We start from the raw sequence: 22481 nt of genomic DNA on the forward strand, positions 1-22481 counted from the left end.
ACCACCATGGGAATAAGTAATCAAGATATTAATGTACGTGGCTTAAGTTAATACAACTTACTATTTTAACTATTTTAGATAATGTAGCCTCAAATACTTACAGAATCCAAATAAACGTGCTGTTCAGCTCCTGGATAACTCTAAATCATGGAGTCATCAGTGCCACAGGATTTATTTCAATTATGTAATGTATTTTAAAATATAATAGAACTATTTCAGTTGGAAGGGATGTACAACAATCATCTAGTCCAACTGCCTGACCACTTCAGGGCTCACCAAAAGTTAAAGCACGTTGTTAAGGCCATTGTCCAAATGCCTCTTAAATGCTGACAAGTTTGGGCATTGACCACCTCTCTAGAAAGCCTGTTCCAGTGTTTGACCACCCTCTTGGTAAAGAAATGCTTCCTAATGTCCCCTCTAAACATCCCCTAGTGCGACTTTGAACCATTCCCACACGTCCTTATCACTGGACACCAAGCAAACGAGCCCAGCACCTCCCTCTCCACGTCCCCTCCTCAGGGGGCTGTAGAGAGCAATGAGGTCACCCCTCAGCCTCCTTTTCTCCAAACTAGACAAATCCTGCTCCTCACATGCCTTCCAGCCCTGTCACCAGCTTTGTTGCCCTCATCTGGATGCATTCAAGCACCTTCACGTACTTCTTAAATTGTGGGGCCCAGATCTGCACAGAGTACTCCAGGTGAGGCCACACCAAGGCTGAACACAGCGGGATGATCCCCTCTCTGGACTGGCTGGTTATGCTGTGTTTGATGCACCCCAGGATGCAGTTTGGCCTCTCACCTGCCAGGGCACACTCCCGACTCATATTTTCTTTTGCTGATTCCACTCAATTAAACCTTTTTATATTTCCTAAAAGGCAATGGGTTTATACCTATCTTTTACTCATTTGTTTCATGGAGTAACCAAAAGAAATCCAATTAATTTATTCAATTTATGTCCTTCTTGATCCTGGACATAAAAGCATTCCAAGATGAAGCAATCACTTGACCTTTGAACTCCAATAAACGTTAATTTTAAAAGTCAAGGAATTCTTTCCTTTGACAGTGACAAACAGAAGGAAGTCTCGATGGGCTGAACACAGGTTGTCATGGCTGCTGCCACAGCGCTAAAGGAAAAATCCCGTCCGGCATGTACCATCTACTCAAATTCTAACCTGGGTTAAACCAAATGACTCACATCCCATGAACAAAGTTTGTGGGTAGTACACTCCAGTACTTCATTCTGGTATTCATAATCTTAACGGGGATGGGTGGCATCTGGCCCTAAGCAGCACAGTTCTTTTCACAACATGTTATGCTACCATTAAAGCCACAACTTTTTTCCTGTCATCCCTCTTTCCTCTTCACTCGAGAAGCAGCCTATGCGGTTGTTGACTCTGAGCAATTCCATCAGCCTTTGAGGTTTTCCAGCCAGGAGTCTCAGGCAAAATATGCACTTCTTTTCTAAGCAGCCAGCGGAGAGGGCACCCAGCCCCACTGCATAGCGGCAGGGAACCCCACGCTCGGCCAAGCTTGCATGGCACACAGGGCTTCAGGACAACCAGCACCTCCAGGAGAGGAATTACGCAGTCCTGCAGAGCACCCAATTCACAATGTAAACCTCTCTCCTTGACGATAGATTTATTCTCAAGACCTACCCAAACAACTCCATGCCCAAACAATCACACTGAGAGATCATTTTAGCTAAAGGAAACTGAATGTCTTCCCAAGTCAGGAGAGACAGTGTTACTGTTAACTAGGAAGACTTTTTTTTAAGGGATTATGATGTTTTGCTGGTAAAAGAGGCAGGACGTAGGGTAACTAGCAACAACAGAGATGGTCTAAAGCTACCTTCTGAAATCTCTCAGATTACTAAAAGCCTAACGCTTCTCTAGTTCCCATCCCTCTTGTTTTGGTTTGGCCTGGATAAATGTCAGTTGCTCACCAACACTGCTCTACCACTCCCCCTCCTCAGCTGGACAGGGGAGAGGAAATATGATGAAAAGGCTCGAGGGTCAAGACAAGGACAGGGAGAGATCACTCACCAGTTACCGTCACGGACAAAACAAACTGAACTTGGGGAGAAAAGGGAGTTTAATTTATCACCAGTCAAATCAGAGGAGGATAGTGAGAAATAAATCCAGATCTTAAAACACCTTCCCCCCACCCCTCCCTTCTTCCCGGGCTCAGCTTCACTCCCGTTTCTCTCCCTCCTCCCCCAGAGCGGCACAGGGGGACAGGGAATGGGGGTTACGGTCAGTTCATCATATGTTGTCTCTGCCACTCCTTGTCCCTCAGGGAGAGGACTCCTCACCCTCTTCCCCTGTGCCAGTGTGAAGGTGCCTCTCACGGGAGACAGTTCTCCACAAACTTCTCCAATGCGGGTCCTTCCCATGGGCTGCAGCTCTTCATGAACTGCCCCAGCGTGGGTCCTTACCACAGGGTGCAGTCCTTGAGGAACAGGCTGCTCCAGTGTGGGTCCCCCACAGGTCACAAGCCCTGCCAGCAAACCTGCTCTGGCGTGGGCTCCTCATATCCCAGCAGGAGCCTGTTCCAGTGCAGACTCCCCACGGGGTCACAGCCTCCTTCAGGCATCCACCTGCTCTGGCGTGGGGTCCCTTCCACTGTGGACCTCCATGGGCTGCAGGGGGACAGCCTGCCTCACCATGGTCTTCATCACGAGCTGCAAGGGAAGGCTCTCTGCTCCGGCGTCTCAAGCACCTCCTCCCTCTCCTTCTTAACTGACCTTGGTGTCTGTAGAGTTGTTTCTCTCACATTGTCTCACTCCTCTCTCTCAACTGCCGTCTCACCACCCAGTTTTTTTTTTTCTCCCCTTCTTAAACACATTATCCCAGAGGCGCTACCACCATCGCTGATTGCCTTGGCCAGCGGTGGGTCCGTCTTGGAGCCGGCTGGCACTGGCTTTATCAGACACAGGGGAAACTTCTCGCAGAAGCCACCCCTATAGCACCCCCACTGCCAAAACCTTGCCACGCAAACCCATAAAACCTCTGTGAAATAAGGCTGTGCTAAAGCTGGGCTTTGTACGACCACAACCAATGACATTGTGTCACCAGGGAAAAAAAAAAAAAAATTTGTCGCTGCTGATAATCACTTATTAACAAGGAACAGGAACTTAGTTTGATTTACCCCACATGTCTGAGTGGAAAGGCACACAGTAAGTATTGCTACATTAGCTTTAATCTGTCCAACACAGCTAATGATAGCAACGGCTACAGCAGTGACTTCAGTATGCCAGGAGACACCAAGCACAAATTCATACCATAGCCCACACGGTGGGTTTTCCATTTCCATCCTTACCCACGCCAGTGCAAACACACTGGTACACACGCACCGCAGGGGCAGAGCACCGCATGGGCTGCCGAACATCGCCCTGCGCAGCATCTTACAGCTTTCAAAGCAACCTTTCACCTAACAGGGCAGGTACTTCACAGCTTTCTCATCAGCGCAGCGCCTGCTTGCCTCCACCTATTCTCAGAGCAACTAGTATGCAAAAGACAGAAATCTTAAGGTAGAAATACTGGGGGGTTTTCCACGTTCCCAAGCCTAGGAGTCCTATCACCAGGCCGGAGCCAGATACAGCTGTGATGCAGAGGGGGAAGCAGTTGGGGAAGAGGGAGATTTAAACGACAGTCACTTCTCCTCTGTGCAACTCGGAAAGCATTTCCCTTCTGAAGCAGTGTCAGGGAGCTACAGCCTCCCTGGCTGCCTCGACAAAGCCCAGAGCGCCGTCTCGTTCCCAGCCATGAAAATCCTAAGAAAGGCTCCGGGGCATGAGGTAATCCTCCAGTTCATGTCACTATGTAATTATTTTGTTAGAACTGAGCAACCTGGGCAGGTCCGAAACTCTTTGGTGTTGCAGTAAACTTCCCTGTCATGCAAGATTTTCCCAGCTTCTCAAAGACTACTGAGCTGCACTCAATCCCCTGGAGCCCCACTCAGCTACGCCCAGGGACGGCCTCAGATATGCTCAAGCAGAGCCGTAGGCAGAATATTTCCTTTATGCCAATGCTGAATTGCTGAAATTCACCACATTTTTCTGTCCGCTTGATGAATTAAAGTTCTATTAAATGGCACAGCAATCTCAGGTTTATAAGGAGTTAACCACGGTCCAAAAGCTAGCACCTGGCACTGCTCTGCTGGAAGCCCTGCTATCATGCAACCGGACATTTTTACCCACGTGCAGTGTGTAACACTTCCACATGATTTACACATGACATCAGTCGACTCCACAGTCCCCAGAAACGGCAACAGTTGTCACCCTCCTTTGGCACATCCCTGCAAGGGATCCCTTCAGTTATTAAATACGGCTCCCAGCGATCACAGGTCACTAACTCCAGGCACGAAAAGTAGGTTTAGAAAGGAGCCCAGAACAGCCAACGCCACGTGCACCAGGCACTGTAGACCACCAGACGCTTCCTCCGGACTCGTCATGTCTGCTCTTCACAGCAGCGGACTAACGGGCACGACTGCAACGGGCCGCAGAGGGGAAAGACCAGGCGAGAGCACGGGTCCCTGCTACCGCACGGGATTAGTCAAAGAAAACTCCCAGCCGGGAGCCCTGCCCTAGCTGCAGGGGGAGGCAGGAAAAACTCAGTGGACCATTCCTTCTAGACTAACCTTGAGGAAAGTTTAATAAAAAACAACCAAAAAAAATCCCTGCAGAAGTCACATAATCCTTTCAGAAAAAATGTCCTTCCTCGTCACACTTGCAAAATCAGCTCTCTCACAGAATTCTTGAAGCTTGTGCTGTACTCATTCAATAAATACTGCATTGAGGAAATACACGGAAATACTGTGGAAACAAACACCCCACTGTCCTGCCTCCTTTTCCTCAGAGTCCTTGGCATCTAGGACAGTCCAGCAGAAGAGGAACCAAAGGCACTGTGGTAGAGACACGTCACCAGTACAGACAGCAGGGGGAAATTGTCATCTTTTTAATATACCTTGCCACCATTCCATTTTTTGGAGTCTAATAGTCTTGTTATCAGCAAAGCAAATAGTAAAAAATTCTACAGGGCCAAATACATGCATCTTTTTTTAGATCTACAGAAAGCTGTACAAATGATGGCATCTTACATTCTTCCCATTGCATGTGCCTGATCCAAACCCAGAAAACTGTGCTACCCCTTCTTGAGCTGACACCACCAGCACTAGGACTAGATGTAAACGTTTCAGTTTCCACTCCCCAAAAAGGACAGGAGTTCCAGAAAAATGACTGTATGGCTTGGCACAGTGAACTAGAGCTTGTGCCAATATAAATCAGTGCAGCAGCACTTCAGTCTCTAACTAATTTACACAAACTCAGGTCCTGACTCCATATTCTAGCTTATGTGGCAGGTATCACTACCTTCTCACTTAACCTTTTCTGCCTATGTTCTCACTCCTTCTTAGTCCTGTGTGAGAACGGAAAAATATAACTGGAATCCCTTTAGACTGATCTGCTGAAATGATGCCACGTCTTTCTTCTGGCAGCTGTGATCACGTATCCACGCTTAGGAAGTGTTTACAGAAAAGCATTTTCTTTGCAGAGGTAAATGGAATTTTTTCTACTGCAGAATCTATTTCAAAAACTTATTTTAACATCAGAGAAGTAAAAAAATAATGTTCCCTAATGTCCTTCCAGATTTTTCTTCCTATCCAAAATACATATTGTTTTTATATGAAAAAAGAAGGAAGCACAAATACCAAGGCCTAAACTGTCCAGGGAGCGAAAAATATTTTTCTTCATAAAAGACAACCTGCATATCTGTCAAGTATGAAGTTTTCTTTAAATGTGTTATACTCCTCATCTATTATCCTAAAATTAGCACCGGTTAGTTACGCAAGCAGCCCAAAATACAGTGTGAGCCACTGCTGTTAAGTTCTGGCTAAATTTGGGCCAGACATTAGAAGGAGGGGCAATATAGCACTCAAACACATGCAATAGGATTGCTAGTGGACATCAGCATATGGGCTGACATCCAAAGCCAAATGAAGCCAAGAGCCCTACAGTAAAGGAGTACATACTTGCTCCACAAAGCCCCTCCCGCCTGCTAGCACTACATACCCTTCCCTCCACAGCCAGTCATTACCCTACTCCCCATTTCGCCCACCCCCTTATCCTTTTCAGTCCTTTACAATTCTGGAGGCTAAAAGCACTCAAATTTTACAGGGAGAGAGAGAGGTAGGGTAGCAGCGCACCCTATGGAGAAAGGCATAAAGGGACAAGAGGAATAATCTGAACTGGACCAGAATTTATCACCTGAGGGTCCAGTCAAGAGCCAGGACATCACAGCTCTAGAGGACAGGAGAAAGGCAACATGCACAGACATTTTTGCAATTTAAGCCATGTTTTACCAAACTCTGCAGTCACCAGCAAGTTCTGGCTTCAGTCGAAAATGCAGTGTGTAGGGAGAGATTCCTGACAACCAGGACAATTCATGACAGAAACACCTCCCTCCAGCTACATGCAAAAGTTTTTCCCCAATCTTCTGCTCTTACTCCACTATAGGAAGAGTGGTGGGAACCCAACCATATAAAGCACAAGCAGAAACACTCATGGCCGGGAAGGAATAGATACAGATTCCCCTGAAGGTATGAAGAGCAGGGGTGCTGCCTTTCATCTCCTCTGTCCCCTCACCACCACATTCCCCCTGTCTTCCTACTTCCCATGGTAAAGGAGTCGTGGTACCTCCCTGCTTGTCCCTTTTACTGGTTCAGCCCTTCTCTCACCAGCACTGCTAGATCCACCCCTGAGAAAAACCACCACCTCCCACCCCCTCAGACAGACATTGCCGATGCTGGGCGACCCTTCCCTTGTCCCGCCACATCCACGATCTCTTCCACAAGCCAGCACCAAGCTTCCCGCAGACTGGCCCTTCTAATTTCTTTTTAGACTTAGGTCATAATTCAGACATTTAATTCTCCACTTAGTCATCTAAAGTAAAACAATCAACTCCACGGATTATACAGTTATTACCACTTCCATCTGAGCGGTCAGAGAGCAGCCAGTCGCAAGAACACAATAAAGCGCTCTGTGGTTTATCTGAAACGCTGCATGCCGGGTAGGAAAACAAAACAGCCGCATGTTTCTAAAACTAAATCATCTCTTTAATCAGAGACCTTCTGACAACTCTCCAGCAGCCACCATCCCAGACACTTAAACACAAGTACAGGCTCTTCTCAACTTTTTCCCTGAGATCAGCCTCTAAGAGCCATCCATGGAGTTTTTGTCATGCGCATGACATTATCGCTGCAAACCATACCCAAACAACTATATTCCCATGAATTATAAATTTACAGCTGTTAGAAAGACAAGTTTTGAATACTACAGAGAAAACTTTCTTGATGTCAGATCCAGTCTATGAAACTACGCAGACAATTTAGAATAATCTCAGACTTAAGCCTTTTGCACAACTAAATGGGAAATTGATTTCATTCACTTAGTTTTCCCTTGGTGACTATACACAAACGCACAAACTCGTAGGCATCTGCACATCCTGCTTTTAAGGCACTATTGGCCATCATTATTGTCCATTCCGATGTCCATGAAATAAACACAGACAAAGCCACTAATACTGCAATTTAAAACAGCTGCAGTTCTTATTCTGACTTCAAACACAGGGAAATCGTACTAGGAGAAAATGTGGCGAAGTCTGTCTACGCCAGAGATTTGGCGGTACTAACACCACCCTCATCGCATCAATTGCTGCAACTGGTGCAAAATTCCAAAGTCAAGTCACCTCTCAGCCTCACTCACTGCAAGTAAAACATTCAGGAACTACCTAAGCTTCCTCTCAGCAGGAGTGAAAGAAGGTTTGTTTTCATATTGGTTTTCTTCCATTTTCTGGAATGCATTCAGAGTCTGTGATGACAAAGCCACATAACTTTTCTGAGACCACAAAATTATTTAGATACATATAAAAATATTACCAGAGACTTCCTTCATTGGTAAATAAAGGTAATATAATTCCCTAATCATACAAAACAAGCACCTAGACCTCACAGCTGCACCTCCAGGAAGGTGGAGAAGTGAGGGAGAAGGGGTCTGTCGCTCTGGCCACGTTTTCTACGCACATACTTATTTGGACTGCAGCGAATCTAGGTGAACCAGCATCACCTCTTGCCATGTGCTACTCAACCTCTGTAGACAGGAGCTCATCTCTGCCTTCACAAACAGGTAGTCAGGGACAGCAGAGCACAGGAACCAGCAACATGGCCAGTGCAGGTAGTCATAAGAATCTCATGAAAAGAGAAGTCACCTGTGTTTGACTGGAGGCCCATGAATTTCCCAAGTGCTTCCTGACTATGCAGGTACTTCTATAACCCTCAACACTTCAGCTTGGATCTCTTTTTAATTAGACACCACTAAGGACATCACCCTAGACCCATGTAAAGATCCACTGTTAGCTCTCACCCCTTTCTCTTTAAAGCTACCTTTTATGTACCCAAAGGGTAATAACCAGCTGTGTAGCACAACTCTCCTGTCACCTGACCCCAATTCCTCCCGTGTCTCCTCAAATACTTTCCAGAACCACATTCTCGAAAGCATTTGAGGAGACACGGGAGGAATTGAGACTCCCAGGGTCAACCCAAAAGTCTGTTTAGCCCAACATCTCATCTCCAACGATCCTCAAGGACAGACATCCAAACAGTGTAAAAACAGAACAAGTACACAGTGACCCTTCCCTGGGTACTCTTCCCAGCCTATGCAATCTGAGGCTCGGGGCTTGAAAAGCCAAAATTAGTGTCTTTATATTGGACCAGCCCTTAAAGGACTTTTGACTCATGAAGTTGTGCAATCACATTTTCCATCCACAATACCTGCGACACAGAGTTCCACAACTGATTTCTGTCTCATGTGAAGGCCCACCTTCTTCTGTCCGGTTTGAACTTGTCTCCTGAGAGATCTTTGATCTTTCCCTCTGCTGTCCCTGGAATTTCTCCAGCTGGTTCACAGCATCCATGAGGAGTGCTCCAAATCAGGCACAGCATTCTTCAAGATGCCTAATTAGAGCTGTGAAGATTAGACTTTCTCATAACTTACAGAAAATACTTCTGTGCATACATTTGAGTATAGCGTTTGCCTTCTTTTTTGAGCGCCAACAGTGTTACTTGCAAGTTTTCACCTTTTGGTACCTTTAAACCATCAAACTCTCCAGAAACACACACCCTTTTCTGCAGGACTGCTGCCTCACCTTGTTTCTCATTCAGTAAACACACGCTCTTTTATTCCTCAGCAAGAACTGAATTATGCAGCTGCCCTAGTGAATCACGCTCTAGTCTTTCCCCTAACCATTTCCCACACTGCCAAAACAAGTTCAAAACCTAATGCTTCCTCCCAGCGTCCTTGCCACCCCTTCACTAATTTAATAAAAGTTCTCCCCTTTTTAATCCATGTCAGTCATACTGAACAACACAGTTTCAGGGCGAGCCATTTCCAGTTTGAGAGCAAACTACTTAGACCTACTTTGTGAATATTATTTTCCATTCAGCCACGAATGCATTTAATAAGAGTTTCACGCTGTCCCCACTGTCCCCAGCTAGCTTGTCAGAGTGCCACACCAGACTATCAAAAGCCTTACTAAAGTCAAGATACAACAATATCCCACTTCTTCTACACCTACAACCCCTGCCAACCCATTGTGGAACACATTTTATTTGCAGGTTTTCAATCTTCCAGCACCTCTATCTTCATTCATGCTCTCAAAACTTCACTACCAGTTTTAAAATTGTTTCAATCAATTCCCTAAATATTCTACATGCATTTTTATCAGGCCTAAACATCTACTTTACCAAATCAGCCTTTTGTTGCCAGAATTCTTAACCCTTTTCCATGGCAGTTAGTTGATCCTCTTAGTGAAGACTGATCACTTACTGTCTCTCAGCATCACTGACCAATGGTCTTCTCATCAGAGCGAGTAGCAAGCCACATCCTTTGCTAGTCTTCCTGCTACCACTACAGTATTTAAAAATCCTGCCTTCTCATCCTTCACATCATTTCCTATTTGCGGTTTGGTCTTTCCAATATTGTCCCTTTATACCCATGCTACACTCCTTTAAGCTCAGCCTTTGGAATCTGATCTCATTTTCAGTTTATACACATGGTTTTCCTTTTTTCTGTTGTTTTTTGGCCAGTCATAAGATCATGTTCAGTTATCATATTTCTTACCCTTCTGCTATATTAGGGTAATGTGTACTTACACCTTTTATACGAATCCCTCAAGCAATTTCTCCCTTTGCTCCCTTTCCTTCTTGTTTCTGATAGCATCTTACCTCCCAGTTCCTGTTGTTTATTGGCATCACTTCTTTTTTCCACAAAATTAACAATCTTTACTTTGTTTTTCTCTCTCCTCCCTTTCCTAAAAGCTGTAAAGCCCCTTCAATACACAGCAGCAACAGGGAACCCAGCGCTGGCACATGTAATGTTCGCTCCTCTCTAAGAGCTGGCCCACTGCCACCATATTTCTGCTATGAGTGAATTATTCCTCCCTTCTCAAGGTACAGTGAAACAGCCTGTAGCATTTGGTCGGCTGCGTTCTCCTTGGCTGGATATTGGTGAAGAACCTGGTGACCAAAATGACCTCGTGTGTGAACGTGTAAGCCTGGAGCCACAGAAGGGCTCTTTCCCTCAAACCTCAAACACCATCCAAGCAATAAGGTAAGGCTCAAGTACTGGATGGGACTCCTATTCCCATTTTTCTGCAAACTACTTAATGGGCCTGTTAGCAGGATGGATTGAACAACAGGCACAGAAACCTGTGGGTTTTTTTCTACAAGCACTCCAGCAATATGAAAGCCCGTAAGGGAGCACCCTCTTCTCACAAGCTTCCTTGTCTCTGGATCCAGCCCCAACACCTCCTCCCCCAGAACGTTTCCTTCAATTTTGATTTTGCACCGGTTATCTGCATATGCTGACTATTTAACAACTTCTTTCTCACGAGGCACAGTTACACATCCGTTTGGAGGTGGAGGTTACGGACGCAAAATCATGGGACTCTAGCTCTCTTGCTGTTTGGCTTTTTAGGCACTGATGCAGAATCAGGCAGAAAGGAGCTGTCCCACTTAACTGTCGTCAAAACCCTTCACTCTACAGATTTTCAGCATAGATTTTGTGGTCACCATTGAGTCAGTCATTTTATTCTGAAAAAAGGTACAGAGGCAACTCAAAGTTAACAAAAGGGACTGGTGTTCTTAGGCCATTCATTGCCATTTAGCTGTTACTTTACAATCTAATATTCCTAGTGCTTTTCACTGTTTCACACACTAACGTGGTCAGAGCCATATTATTAAGTATGCAAAACAAGCCTTCTGGTAAAAGCAGATTTTCCATTGTCTATATGGATGATCACTACATGTCTGAGCTTGACAGATGTTCTCACAAACTCTGTCATGTTTCATAAGTCCTAGCTGAGTATTTACCACACTCTAGCTCAGTAATCTCTGTTAACAAGTGCGTTTACTCCTCTCTAGAAGTACTGAAAAGCAGTGCAAATTAATTAACACGTACAAATAATTTACAGGGAACCCAAACTACACGTGCTATTTTATATCAGATTCTGCAGTTCGCAAAGTAGTTCTCACTCATTGTGCCGTAAATACATCATGTTGCACCTTAAATACCAGAAGCTCTAACTAAATCTTATTCTTTAGAGTTAAAATTGTTCAGGCAATCAGGTAAACGACACCTCATTACACATGAAAGCCTTTCTTATAACTAATTTTCTTTTTCAACTTACATTACTCTTTCCAAATCATTCTAGCACCAACAAGTAACACAGACTTTTCAGAAGCTCTTGCAATTAAAGTATAAGGTTTCTCATACACAAACACAAACTGCAAGGACTGGGTGGCAAACCCTGTAAGACAACACTTCTTGCCAATTCAAACTATATCTTTATTGATCAATCACTGGATAAATATGTATGGCAAGAGCCACCCTTCACTATAATCATTGAAAATCAAGACATTCATGCATAAAATTTAACTTGCCTGTCTGTTATTCCCATCACTTTTTTTTATTGTTGACCCAGAAAACCCAGCAGCTCAAATTGCACATAAGCCTTTGTTATCTTCTGCAGTCACTTTCAATCAGGGTGAGGATCTTCCTGATACTGCATCTCCACAGCAAATGTGTCAAGGCTTGGTACGGTGCACAGAAACAGCTTTACTTAGCGCTTTGTGTTTTTCTGGAGTCCACAGCAGATAACGGAAACCTGTTCGCTCTTGGTGATGCACTGACTTTTTTTTTGGTTGTGCTTGCTCACACAAAGTTTATCTGTAGCAGCAACATCCTGGTTGCAGAAGTTCAGTTGGTCTGTTTTAACTACATTTAATCTAATCAACTTAATTTCTGTACCAAAACATTGGTCTCAAAGAATCGCCCTTGCTACAGTACATTCGGATTCTGGTATGTTGAGCCAAGCTCAAATTATCAGCACTTCTTGAAATGAGCGTGCACTTTCTCACTCACTCCAAAGAATGCAAACCAGGCACTTCTCCCTTTGTTACGAAAAAAAGGATAACGATGTGAACTAAGCTCCACTGCTAAAGTCTTTCTCTACAGGTCAAGAATCACTCAGAAATCAAAATTCCACTTCTGGTAATGTTAAAACAGTAAATCTTTTATCAACCGTCAGAGGGCAAGCACTCTATTTTGTCTATAAAGCAGGAGTTGTATTACATAAAGGAAAAATAACTGTGCCTCTAATTCAACAAGATCCTTTTACAGAACTAGCTCAGAAATTTAAAGACAAGCACATGTACCATACTAAGCTACAGCTGAAGAACAAGAGCGCATCCTTAACTTCAAGCAATTGCAGATGCACTTGGTCAGACAGGTATGTAACAGCTCTCACCCTTAGGCACTCGAATGAGCTTGGCCTACAAGATCAAACAGCACTAATAAAAAAGCAGTCCTCAGTCTGTCTCTACTCCCAGCACCCAATTCCCAACTCTGCATCCATCTTAGTTCTGTCAGCACAAATATTCGCACATCGAATCAGGCAATCTAAAAAAAAAATCAAAAAAATAAAAACATTATTTTTCAGTCAGGTCACTTTCTCAAAGCAGTTAATCCCCTGTTTTTGCTGCCACCATGCAAGGAAAAATACAGAGCATGGTTGCCAGCTCAGGCAACAGTGCCACAGAATATGCAGCCTAACCAAGGCGGGCGATCGGTTCCAGCTTTCCAGATATTCAGCATAGTCAACAACTTCAGCTACACCCTGCCTCCCTTAATACTTACTTTGCATAGACCCATGGCAATAAAACTCATCAAACTCATGTGCACCACAGGAACCATAATACCACTATATCAGCCACTCTGTTCTACCTAACAGGCCAAAATGACTGATAAAGCAACATTTTCTGGGCACTAATATATGCAGCAATGATGTCATTTAAAGAAGATTTTGTATGCCTGGAGATACGTTTGTTTTTTTTCCTTCCACTGCAACAGCTGGCCTAATAAAACCTTCCCAGTCTTCCTTCAGTCACATTCTTAAACTTGTACAGTGACAATATTGCTACATATTTTATCTTCTTTTGTTCTTCAGTGAAGAATTTAAAGCTTTAGAATACTGTCTGACAAACTGCTTTCTCTATGAGTAACTGCATTCACAACTGATCCACCCTTGAAGCACCTTCAGACTCACATCTTCAACACTACGTCCTCTGTTAGAGGGCAGCTCTCTTGCTCCTGGCCCCTAACAGTTTTGCTTACATATCTGCTCACAGAGAACAAATGACTAACAAATTACATAACTGCAAAGAATGGGTGGCCACATACTAAATGTTAAGATTTTTGCAAGAGGAAATACACTGCATGAACAGCATCTTTTTTTCTGTTCCATTTGTACAGTAAAAAAGCATGGAAAATTCAAGTATATATTTACAAGACAGGAAAAAGATCTAAAATACACAATAAATCCATGCACTTCAAGCAACGCACTACAGCATTTCTCCTTTTTCCTCACTGTATCCAATCTGACGGAGTGTCATGCCTGTTCCTGATCACCCACCATTCCCTCTGACTTTGGCAACTCCCAGTGTCAAACATTTTTCTGTATGCTGTGCTGATAGACACATCCACGTATTTTCACACGCTTGAAATTACCAGTTGCTTGTCTGCTTTTTAATGTTGAAAAGGACAACAACAGACAGTTTGAAACGCATGCAAGGCTCACTGAACTTGATGTTAAGCAGAACAGAAACAGGAAAAAAATGCCAGTACAATCAGAAGAAGAAAAGGAGAAGGCAGTTTTTCTTTTAAAAACAATAAATCAACTGGTTTGGGGTGGGCTTTTTCGTATGAAAATACTGCCAGGAAAGGGTCGAAGAGGAACTGTGAGCTTCAAAAGGCAAGCTCACTACTAATCACATAATAAATACATCAAAGTTGTTTTTCCCACAGAATAAGCATGTTCACTGATGAATCCTCTGCTATGTCTAGTTCAGTAGGCTTGAACTCTACTTTTGGATAAGCAAAATCTAAATATGGCACGTAGTATGTTACGGAGACTCAAGATTAAGGACTGCATGCATGACAGCCAGTCTGTTTTGCTTGCATGCAGATTTTAGGTGCTAGCACACCCATCCTCCTAAAGTAACTGCCTTAGGCATACATCACCGCAACTATTAGTGTTAGATTTGGACACTAACAGATCAGGCATATAAGTGTTCATTCCTGTTTTAAATCTTTTTTTTTTTTTTAAATTAGGAATAACACTACAGGAAATTTGCCTCAGATTTGTGCTTTTACACTGGCTGCTGGAGGACGTATAGCCGGTAACACTATAAAATTAAGAGTGGATAGACAATATCCAACCTGACCTAAAATCTGCCCATGCATAGTTCTGGAAAACTTTTTCAGAATATTTGAAATAGCAAGAAGAGTTTTGATCAGATATGCTTTTCTGCATCCCAGGGCCACGAATTTTTTGATCTGGTCAAATGCAATCCATCACGCTCAATGCCTCAGTCTTCTCTACAGACTGTGAAGAGAGGTGGGCTTCCATGAAGGCTTTCGAACTACGGTGTGATGCTTCCAACTAAGTCATCTACATTAACTATAAGACGTGAACTGAAAAATCAGTTGACACCATCAAGAAGAAAGTACATTACAGCAGGGCAGATTTTTCTAGGACCTCATACTGCCCCCAAACTCTCTACTTTTGACAAAAAAAAAGCTAGAGTTCTTGTGTCATTTATATTGCCTCATACTAAGAGCAGTTTGAAAGCTAGATTATCGAGACAAATTTTTCTTTCTCGTGAGGGCAAACCTCAGGCAGGACATCTCTATGCCCCTGTTCCCAGCTGGCCTTTATGACAAGGAGCAGTGACCAGGATACCTCAGTTCTCCAACTCCTCAGAACTGCCACCACGTCCTCTACTGCTGCCCAGCAGGCATACACGACATCAGCCTCTTCTGTGATTTACTTACCTTCAATCCCCAACCTGTCCCACAATTCAGTTCTTGATCCTTAAAAATTTCTCTTTCTGCAAATGCAGAGCTTCCAAGTAGCGGTGTCTGACACAGTCGTCTCCGCTTTCCTACTGTCCTCAGGTCCTCCCTTTCTCGAGCATGAGAAGCAGCCAGCTCCAGATAATTCACCACCTTGGTTTTTCCACCCTTACCATTCACCCACCCACTTCCACCTTGCACCTTAACAACAAGCCTACCAGTAAGCACCTCTTCTGCTTCTTCAGTGGCCCCTCTACATTGACCAGGGTACCTCCTGGCTCCTCAGAAACCCCACATCCATCACACTTGGCTAACATCTGATTACTTTTAGAGCTTACGAGTTAGCACACCCATGCAGCCACTGGCTGCCCAGCTGGGTTGCCCACCTGCACACAGCGCCAGCAGAGCAGAAGATTATTTTCCCATAAGCGATTCCTACTCGCTAAAACAAAGTTCCTATTTCAGTACCGTTTAGAAGCTGTGACATTTTCGGGAGCAGCAAAATCTTTGTGCGAGAAGGCAAATCTAAATCCCTTCACCCTTACCTTTCTCAAAGACCGCCTCCCCGCTCAAGATGGTCTCGTTATCTCTGATCACCTCTCCCCTGACGGTGACCGGCGCTGGGCTACCCGGTAGCACGGCTACCGCAACCGTCACGTTCGCTCCGGGCCGGATGCTCCAGGGAGCCGCCACCAGGAACGCGGGTCTGGAAAACCCGAGAGGGCAGAGCGTGAAACGCGACCCCCGCCACACAGTAACCCGCGGCCGCACGGTAACGCGCGGCGCCCGCCGCGGAGCCCTCCCGGCGGCCGGGGGCGATGCCCGCTCCCCCCGCGCTGCGGGACGGGGAGCAGGCAGCGCCGCTCCGCCCGCTCCCCGCGCAGGCTGCCAGGCGGGCCCCGCGCCCCCGGCCGCCCCGACCCCACGCACCCGGCCGCCGCGGAGCCGCAGCACAGGAGGAGGAGGAGGAGGCGGCTCCGCGCCATGGCGCTCCGTGCGCGCTGCCCGCAGCCCGGCCGGTCCGCCGCTGTGCGCAGGGCCGGGCCGGGGCCGGGCGGGAGGTGCCTCGGCGGGCGGGGGCGGGAAGGGAGAGGCCGCGGGGGCGTTCCCGAAGCCAGCCCGGGGTCGGGGGGGTGGGAACCGCCCGTTCACCGCGAAGGCTCCGCGCTGGAGGGGCGGGAGCGGCCCCGGGAGCCTGCCGGGCGCGCCGGCCTGGGGCTCCGGGAACGGGGCCGGGTCCGAGCGGGGAGGACCGCGCCGGCAGGAATCCGAGGGGCCGCGGAGCTGCCTCAGCGTGAGCCGATCGGTAACGCAGCGCTGGCCGCGCTGCCCTCCGTGCCCGGGGTCTGTGACACGAGGTCGTGTCTGCGTGTGCATCTTCACCCTTAGCACACGCATCTTCATCGTAACAGCGGCCACGAAGTGCGCTGGGGCAGCTCCGGTGAGATGCTGCTCCTGTGTAGAGTAGACACGTCGAACGATGTTTTGGTTCATCTGAATTCTTTCATCCCGGCACAAGACTAACACGTTTTGGAAACTCCACCCGGTTCTTGAAGCCTTGTCTCTTCGGAAGTGCTGGGCTGGCGGCTTCCAAGCTGTGTCATGCAGACAAAATAGAGTCAGCGACAGCCCTGAACAGAGGCATCGTGCTTCGTGCGTACGAAAATCAGATACGAACAGTAAATGTACATAAACACTGTCCTCTGACAGTATCCCAGGCACTCATGCTGTCTTTTCTCATCTTCCAAAACTGCTTTTGTAGGTTTTCATACCTCTGCTGATTTCTTTTGGAGTGCCAGTCTTTGCCGTGACAGGAGAGAGGGTGCCACGTCTGTAGACTATGGAAGGAGCGATGTTACAGCAACCACAGTTGATGCCTGGAAGGTCAGTCTTTGCGGCTCCTCACCTGCCAAAGGTGCGTGGTGAGGCAAAGGCTGGGAGGTGTTTGCTTTTATTTGTAAGTCCCTAACTCATTGCTTGTGAGAAACAGGCAGGGAAGATGATAAACAGTCACTGCCACTCCTTTTTCTTGGAGATGGCAGGAAAAAGCGCTTACGGTGGTGCTGCATCCCGAGGACCCCAGCCCCACACAGTAAAGCTACTCACAGTACACATCTTTCCGGTCTCCGGCACTGGCCCCAGCTGGCACTCCACCATACCTGTCAATACTAATCCGGTCTCTTCGTCTCCAACACAAGGTGGCCACATCCAAAGTTCCCGTTGGGTATGGTCCACACTAACCCCCAAACCGCACCAGGAATTTTTCAAGTGAGCACTTGCTGGCCAGGGCAAAACCATGCCAAGGTCAACATGAGGGTAGAGACAATCAGCTTTCAGTCCCAAGAATGTTTGCTGGCACTATTTAATTCATCAGCATGGATGTAGCCCAAAAGACCATTAGCAGCCTGTGCCATACAGCTCTTTCTGGAGAGGGGTTTCATTCTTATGCAGCTTGTTTCAGCGGCTCCGTTTGCAACATAGCCCACAAGCATCTATCAGCACAGTATGTAGATACAAAACTGCTCACAAGCAGATACGAGGTGAAATCAGGAAATCTTCAGCCAACTTCATCCTATGGCCAGTGTATACTATAACTACACCACGTATCTCAAGCTTCCTCCACGCATTTCTCTGCATACAAAGAATAAAAATGACTCAGGAGTAACTGGAAAATAAACATAGAGACCTGGGCTAAGCCAATATCCTATCCACGCTCACTAACTGTTAAAATGTTCTGTTGGACTTGACTTGTGTGTCAGGTAAGCACAATTCATCATGCAACCTTACCGATTACAGGACTGTTACACTCCCCTGCACTCTGTTAATCTGCTCATTTCCATTTATGGTTGTCTACACTAGGGTTTCGTTATGCAGTTACATGTCACTGTTTAGTTTGATCTAGGTCAGACTCAAACAAAAACAAGCAGCACTTCAGTTTGTCCTAAATTGGTCAAATTAAGCTTAGGGGCAGCAAGATTTGAAAATTTTTGCACACCCACTGGCTTCTGTTAGAGGGCACAAAACATCCTTAGCTAAAAAATACCTGTCCACCCAGAACAGCCGTATTAAACTGCTAGGAGATCTGAGTTTAACTAAAGAAAAGACCTTAGCCAGGATACACAACATTTTCAAGACCATAGAAACAACCTTTTGGCAGTGTCTCAGGCCTAAGTAGGTTTTAAATGCCTGTCTCTGACAAACACCTGAGAGACTAATTTGTGCACAAAACTGGAAGCAGGGAACCGCACTGCAACTTACTGAGATCACCATGTGAGGGAAATTTGTTTTGGACCTGACCTCTGCACATTGGGAATAATTTTGAAAGAGTATAACCTAGTATGAAAGGATTTAATAATCTCCAACTGCTCCAAGCCAGTGAAGGGGATACTCTGCAGACACAATTTGGGAGGCAGAACAGGTTGTTGCTGTGTTCGGCATGCCAACCAGGGAAGCTACCTGAAAAATCCCTCTCTGTTCAATTTTCACGTTTTGGAGTTAAGCAAGCATTACCAGACTCAAGTTTTACACCCATCTGCAATAAGTCACCATAACAAAAATTCCACTTTTACCAGCTTCACGGCTCCCCAGGACCCTAATTTTGCTAATCTTTCATGGTCTTTTACAAACAGAGCCTGCAAAGGCTGCGAAGTCATCTGCGCCACTGGCTACAGTCTCAGGCAGCTAACAGCTGTACTATTGTCTGTTGCTATACAACTTAGTTTAAGCCTAGCCCAAATATATGGATCAGTATCAGCTGAAATCACACCTTTGAGTTGCAGCCTAGGTATTTTCAAAGTAAAAATGTGTTTAAGTAAATACAGAGAACAGGAATCGTTCCTTAATGAGTCCAGAAAGCAACCTCTGCCTTGGTAAATAAGAAGGATCGCAGCACCTAGCAAGCACTACTTACTGTATGAAGATTGGCTGGAAATAAACTCAAGCACAGCCAGGTCTGCTTTTCTCTAATATCACATGCAGAAAATAGTACTGTTGTTAAATGTAAAAACCTAAGCACTACAGTACTTAAAGTACTGGGGAAAAATCTCAACAAAAATTACGACAGCAAGGACTTGAATGGTCAATGCCCTGTCCTGCTTTTAGCATTAGACGGTGAACTTGGCTGGCCAGACATTCAGCTGGATTTAGCAGGCATTCAACCAGACTGTGGTACAAACAAAGTGTGTTTCCATGAAATGAGGCAAATTCATGGAAATCTGAAGAGCTATGTTATGTGGAAATTTGAACTAGAAGATCGCTATAGTCTCTTCCAGTACAATACTCTGTCTTCAAAAGCTTAGCCGGTAGCCTTATGCATCACTGAACTCAAGGCCTGCAACAAAGCTCATTTAGGGGATGGATAAGTCTTTTAATTAATTTCAATAGGCTTTGGATGAGGTCCTAGCAGAAACTGTGATTCAGCAGCTCATGGAACCAGGAAGGAAGCAAAAGTCTGTTTTATTACTCACAGCGAATGGACAAAAATTATAGCGAATACTAAAAACAGGTGGGTAGAAGATCATTCCGTGGCAGTAGGAGGGCACATTCCTTGCTTCAACATAAGCCTGAAGAATTTGTGTTTGCTAGAAAGAACTGACAGCAGCACAGGATAGAAAGCTCTCCCAGAAGTGAATCACAGAATCACAGAATCACAGAATAGTAGGAGTTGGAAGGGACCTCTGTGGGTCATCTAGTCCAACCCCCCTGCCGAAGCAGGGTCACCTACAGCAGGCTGCACAGGACCTTGTCCAGGCGGGTCTTGAATATCTCCAGAGAAGGAGACTCCACAGCCTCCCTGGGCAGCCTGTTCCAGTGCTCCGTCACCCTCAGAGGGAAGAAGTTCTTCCTCATGTTCAGACGGAACTTCCTGTGCCTCAGTTTGTGCCCATTGCCCCTTGTCCTGTCACTGGGCACCACTGAAAAGAGCTTGGCCCCATCCTCCTGACACCCACCCTTCAGATATTTGTAGGCATTTATAAGGTCCCCTCGCAGCCTTCTCTTCTTCAGGCTGAACAAGCCCAGTTCCCTCAACCTCTCCTCATAGGGGAGATGTTCCAGTCCCCTCACCATCCTCGTAGCCCTCCGCTGGACTCTCTCGAGTAGCTCTTCATCTTTCTTGAACTGGGGAGCCCAGAACTGGACACAGTACTCCAGATGAGGCCTCACCAGGGCAGTGTAGAGGGGAAGGAGAACCTCCCTCGTCCTGCTGGCCACACTCTTCTTGATGCACCCCAGGATCCCATTGGCTTTCTTGGCAGCCAGGGCACACTGCTGGCTCATGGTCAACTTGTTGTCCACCAGCACACCCAGGTCCCTCTCCGCAGAGCTGCTCTCCAGCAGGTCCACCCCAAGCCTGTACTGATGCATGGGGTTGTTCCTCCCCAGGTGCAGGACCCTGCACTTGCCCTTGTTGAACCTCATCAGGTTCCTCTCTGCCCAACTTTCCAGCCTGTCCAGGTCACGCTGAATGGCAGCACAGCCTTCTGGTGTATCTACCACACCTCCCAGTGTGGTGTCATCAGCAAACTTGCTGAGGGTACATTCTAACTCTTCATCCAGGTCGTTGATGAAGAAGTTAAACAAGACTGGGCCCAGTACTGACCCCTGGGGGACACCACTAGTTACCAGCCTCCAACTAGACTCAGCGCCGCTGATGACAACCCTCTGAGTTCTGCCATTCAGCCAGTTCTCGATCCACTTCACCGACCAGTGCTCAGTAGTAACACTTCTGATGCTGGTTCTGATGGTTGAACGTGTCAAAACGTTTTACACTATGCTGACGAAGGGTGGTGCCATGCACTGAAACTTGCCCTGGGCTATCAGGGTGGAGTTTCATGAAAATCTGGTCTGCACTGCAATTACGACCTTTTTTCCTAGTACCTGAAGACATCTCTCTTGATAACTAATGTTATTTGAAAATTCACTCTCAACTTGAACTGTTACTCCAGGCATAGTGGGTAGGATTCACCTGGCCAGATCTGGACTCTGCAGTTGTCTACAGCTAGTTATGTACATTCGCTGCATAGGCAATGGAGCAAAGTAGGCACTTTTCAGACCAGATTTATATGACTCGTTAAGATACTAATGTTTGAATGAGCAGACATTCAAAAGTGGCCTTCTAAATGAATCAAGTGAATCCCATCCTAAAATTTCTATTAAATATCTAAACAGGGAATCAAGACAAGTAGTTGAAATGTGTCGTGTTATCTCTAGAGCGTGTAAAATGACTATAGCTTAAGTGTGCTCACTCAGTATTCAATGAATCAAACCTAAAGATAGACATTAATTTTGACAAGCTTTGCATCAGGGCCTGTTTGAAGGTATCAGATTTTGTTTCTATTTGTTCAAAGGGTGGCACAAAAACAAGCAAGCAGTGTCCAAATAGGAGAAAAGCTGCTGCTTTGTTAATCTATCTTAGAAAGATCTTATTATCTTGGAAATATATGTTTATATTTTCATAATATTTTAATTTTTATTATTAAAATACCTGCACACATTTTAACTATACCCATAAAAAATTAATGTGATCAAATCCATAAATATTATATTATTGCATTATATTAAATGCGTGCTTTGGAATACCTCAACAGAGTAAAACACTGCCTTTTAGGAAATGCATCAAATGTAGAAGGACATCATGGTTAAGACTTCATGTGGCTTAGAAATGATTCAGAAAGAAAGGGAGTTAAAGAAGGAATGACAAAATTATACTATGGGAAATATGAAAGTCTGCAGAGCAAATCTACAAATGATATAACTAGGAGTTCTCATACAGCAAAGATAATCCTCTGTTACCAAGTTCCCTGGCTTTACAGCCCTGTTGAACTGACTAGGCAGTGCAGAAGGACCATAATGGAATGAAAACTAGGACCTTGCCCTCTGTTTTTTCCCAGAACAATAGTTCCTGGCAGTTGATGGATCTCAGAGAACCATAACAAATTACTGCAAAATGACCTTATGTTCTTGTTATTGATGTGCTGAAGGTCCTCCAAGGTGCAAGTAGTTATAGTATCTGTAACAGG

General features: G+C 45.5%; 1 protein-coding gene across 1 annotated transcript in view; it reads right to left on the minus strand.

Moving 5' to 3' along the window:
• Positions 1 to 16463, minus strand: part of CD109 (CD109 molecule) — an 87937-nt gene extending 71474 nt beyond the window's left edge. The window contains exons 1-2 of the mRNA XM_075414507.1: positions 16393 to 16463; positions 16008 to 16168 (exon numbers count right to left, since the gene is read on the minus strand). Of these exons, the coding sequence (XP_075270622.1) occupies positions 16008 to 16168; positions 16393 to 16448 (217 nt within the window). The 5' untranslated portion in view covers positions 16449 to 16463. The remainder of the gene's footprint in view (positions 1 to 16007; positions 16169 to 16392) is intronic.
• Positions 16464 to 22481: the final 6018 nt, after the last annotated feature.

This window comes from Opisthocomus hoazin, chromosome 2 (genome assembly GCF_030867145.1).
Source record: "Opisthocomus hoazin isolate bOpiHoa1 chromosome 2, bOpiHoa1.hap1, whole genome shotgun sequence".
Lineage (NCBI taxonomy): Eukaryota > Metazoa > Chordata > Aves > Opisthocomiformes > Opisthocomidae > Opisthocomus > Opisthocomus hoazin.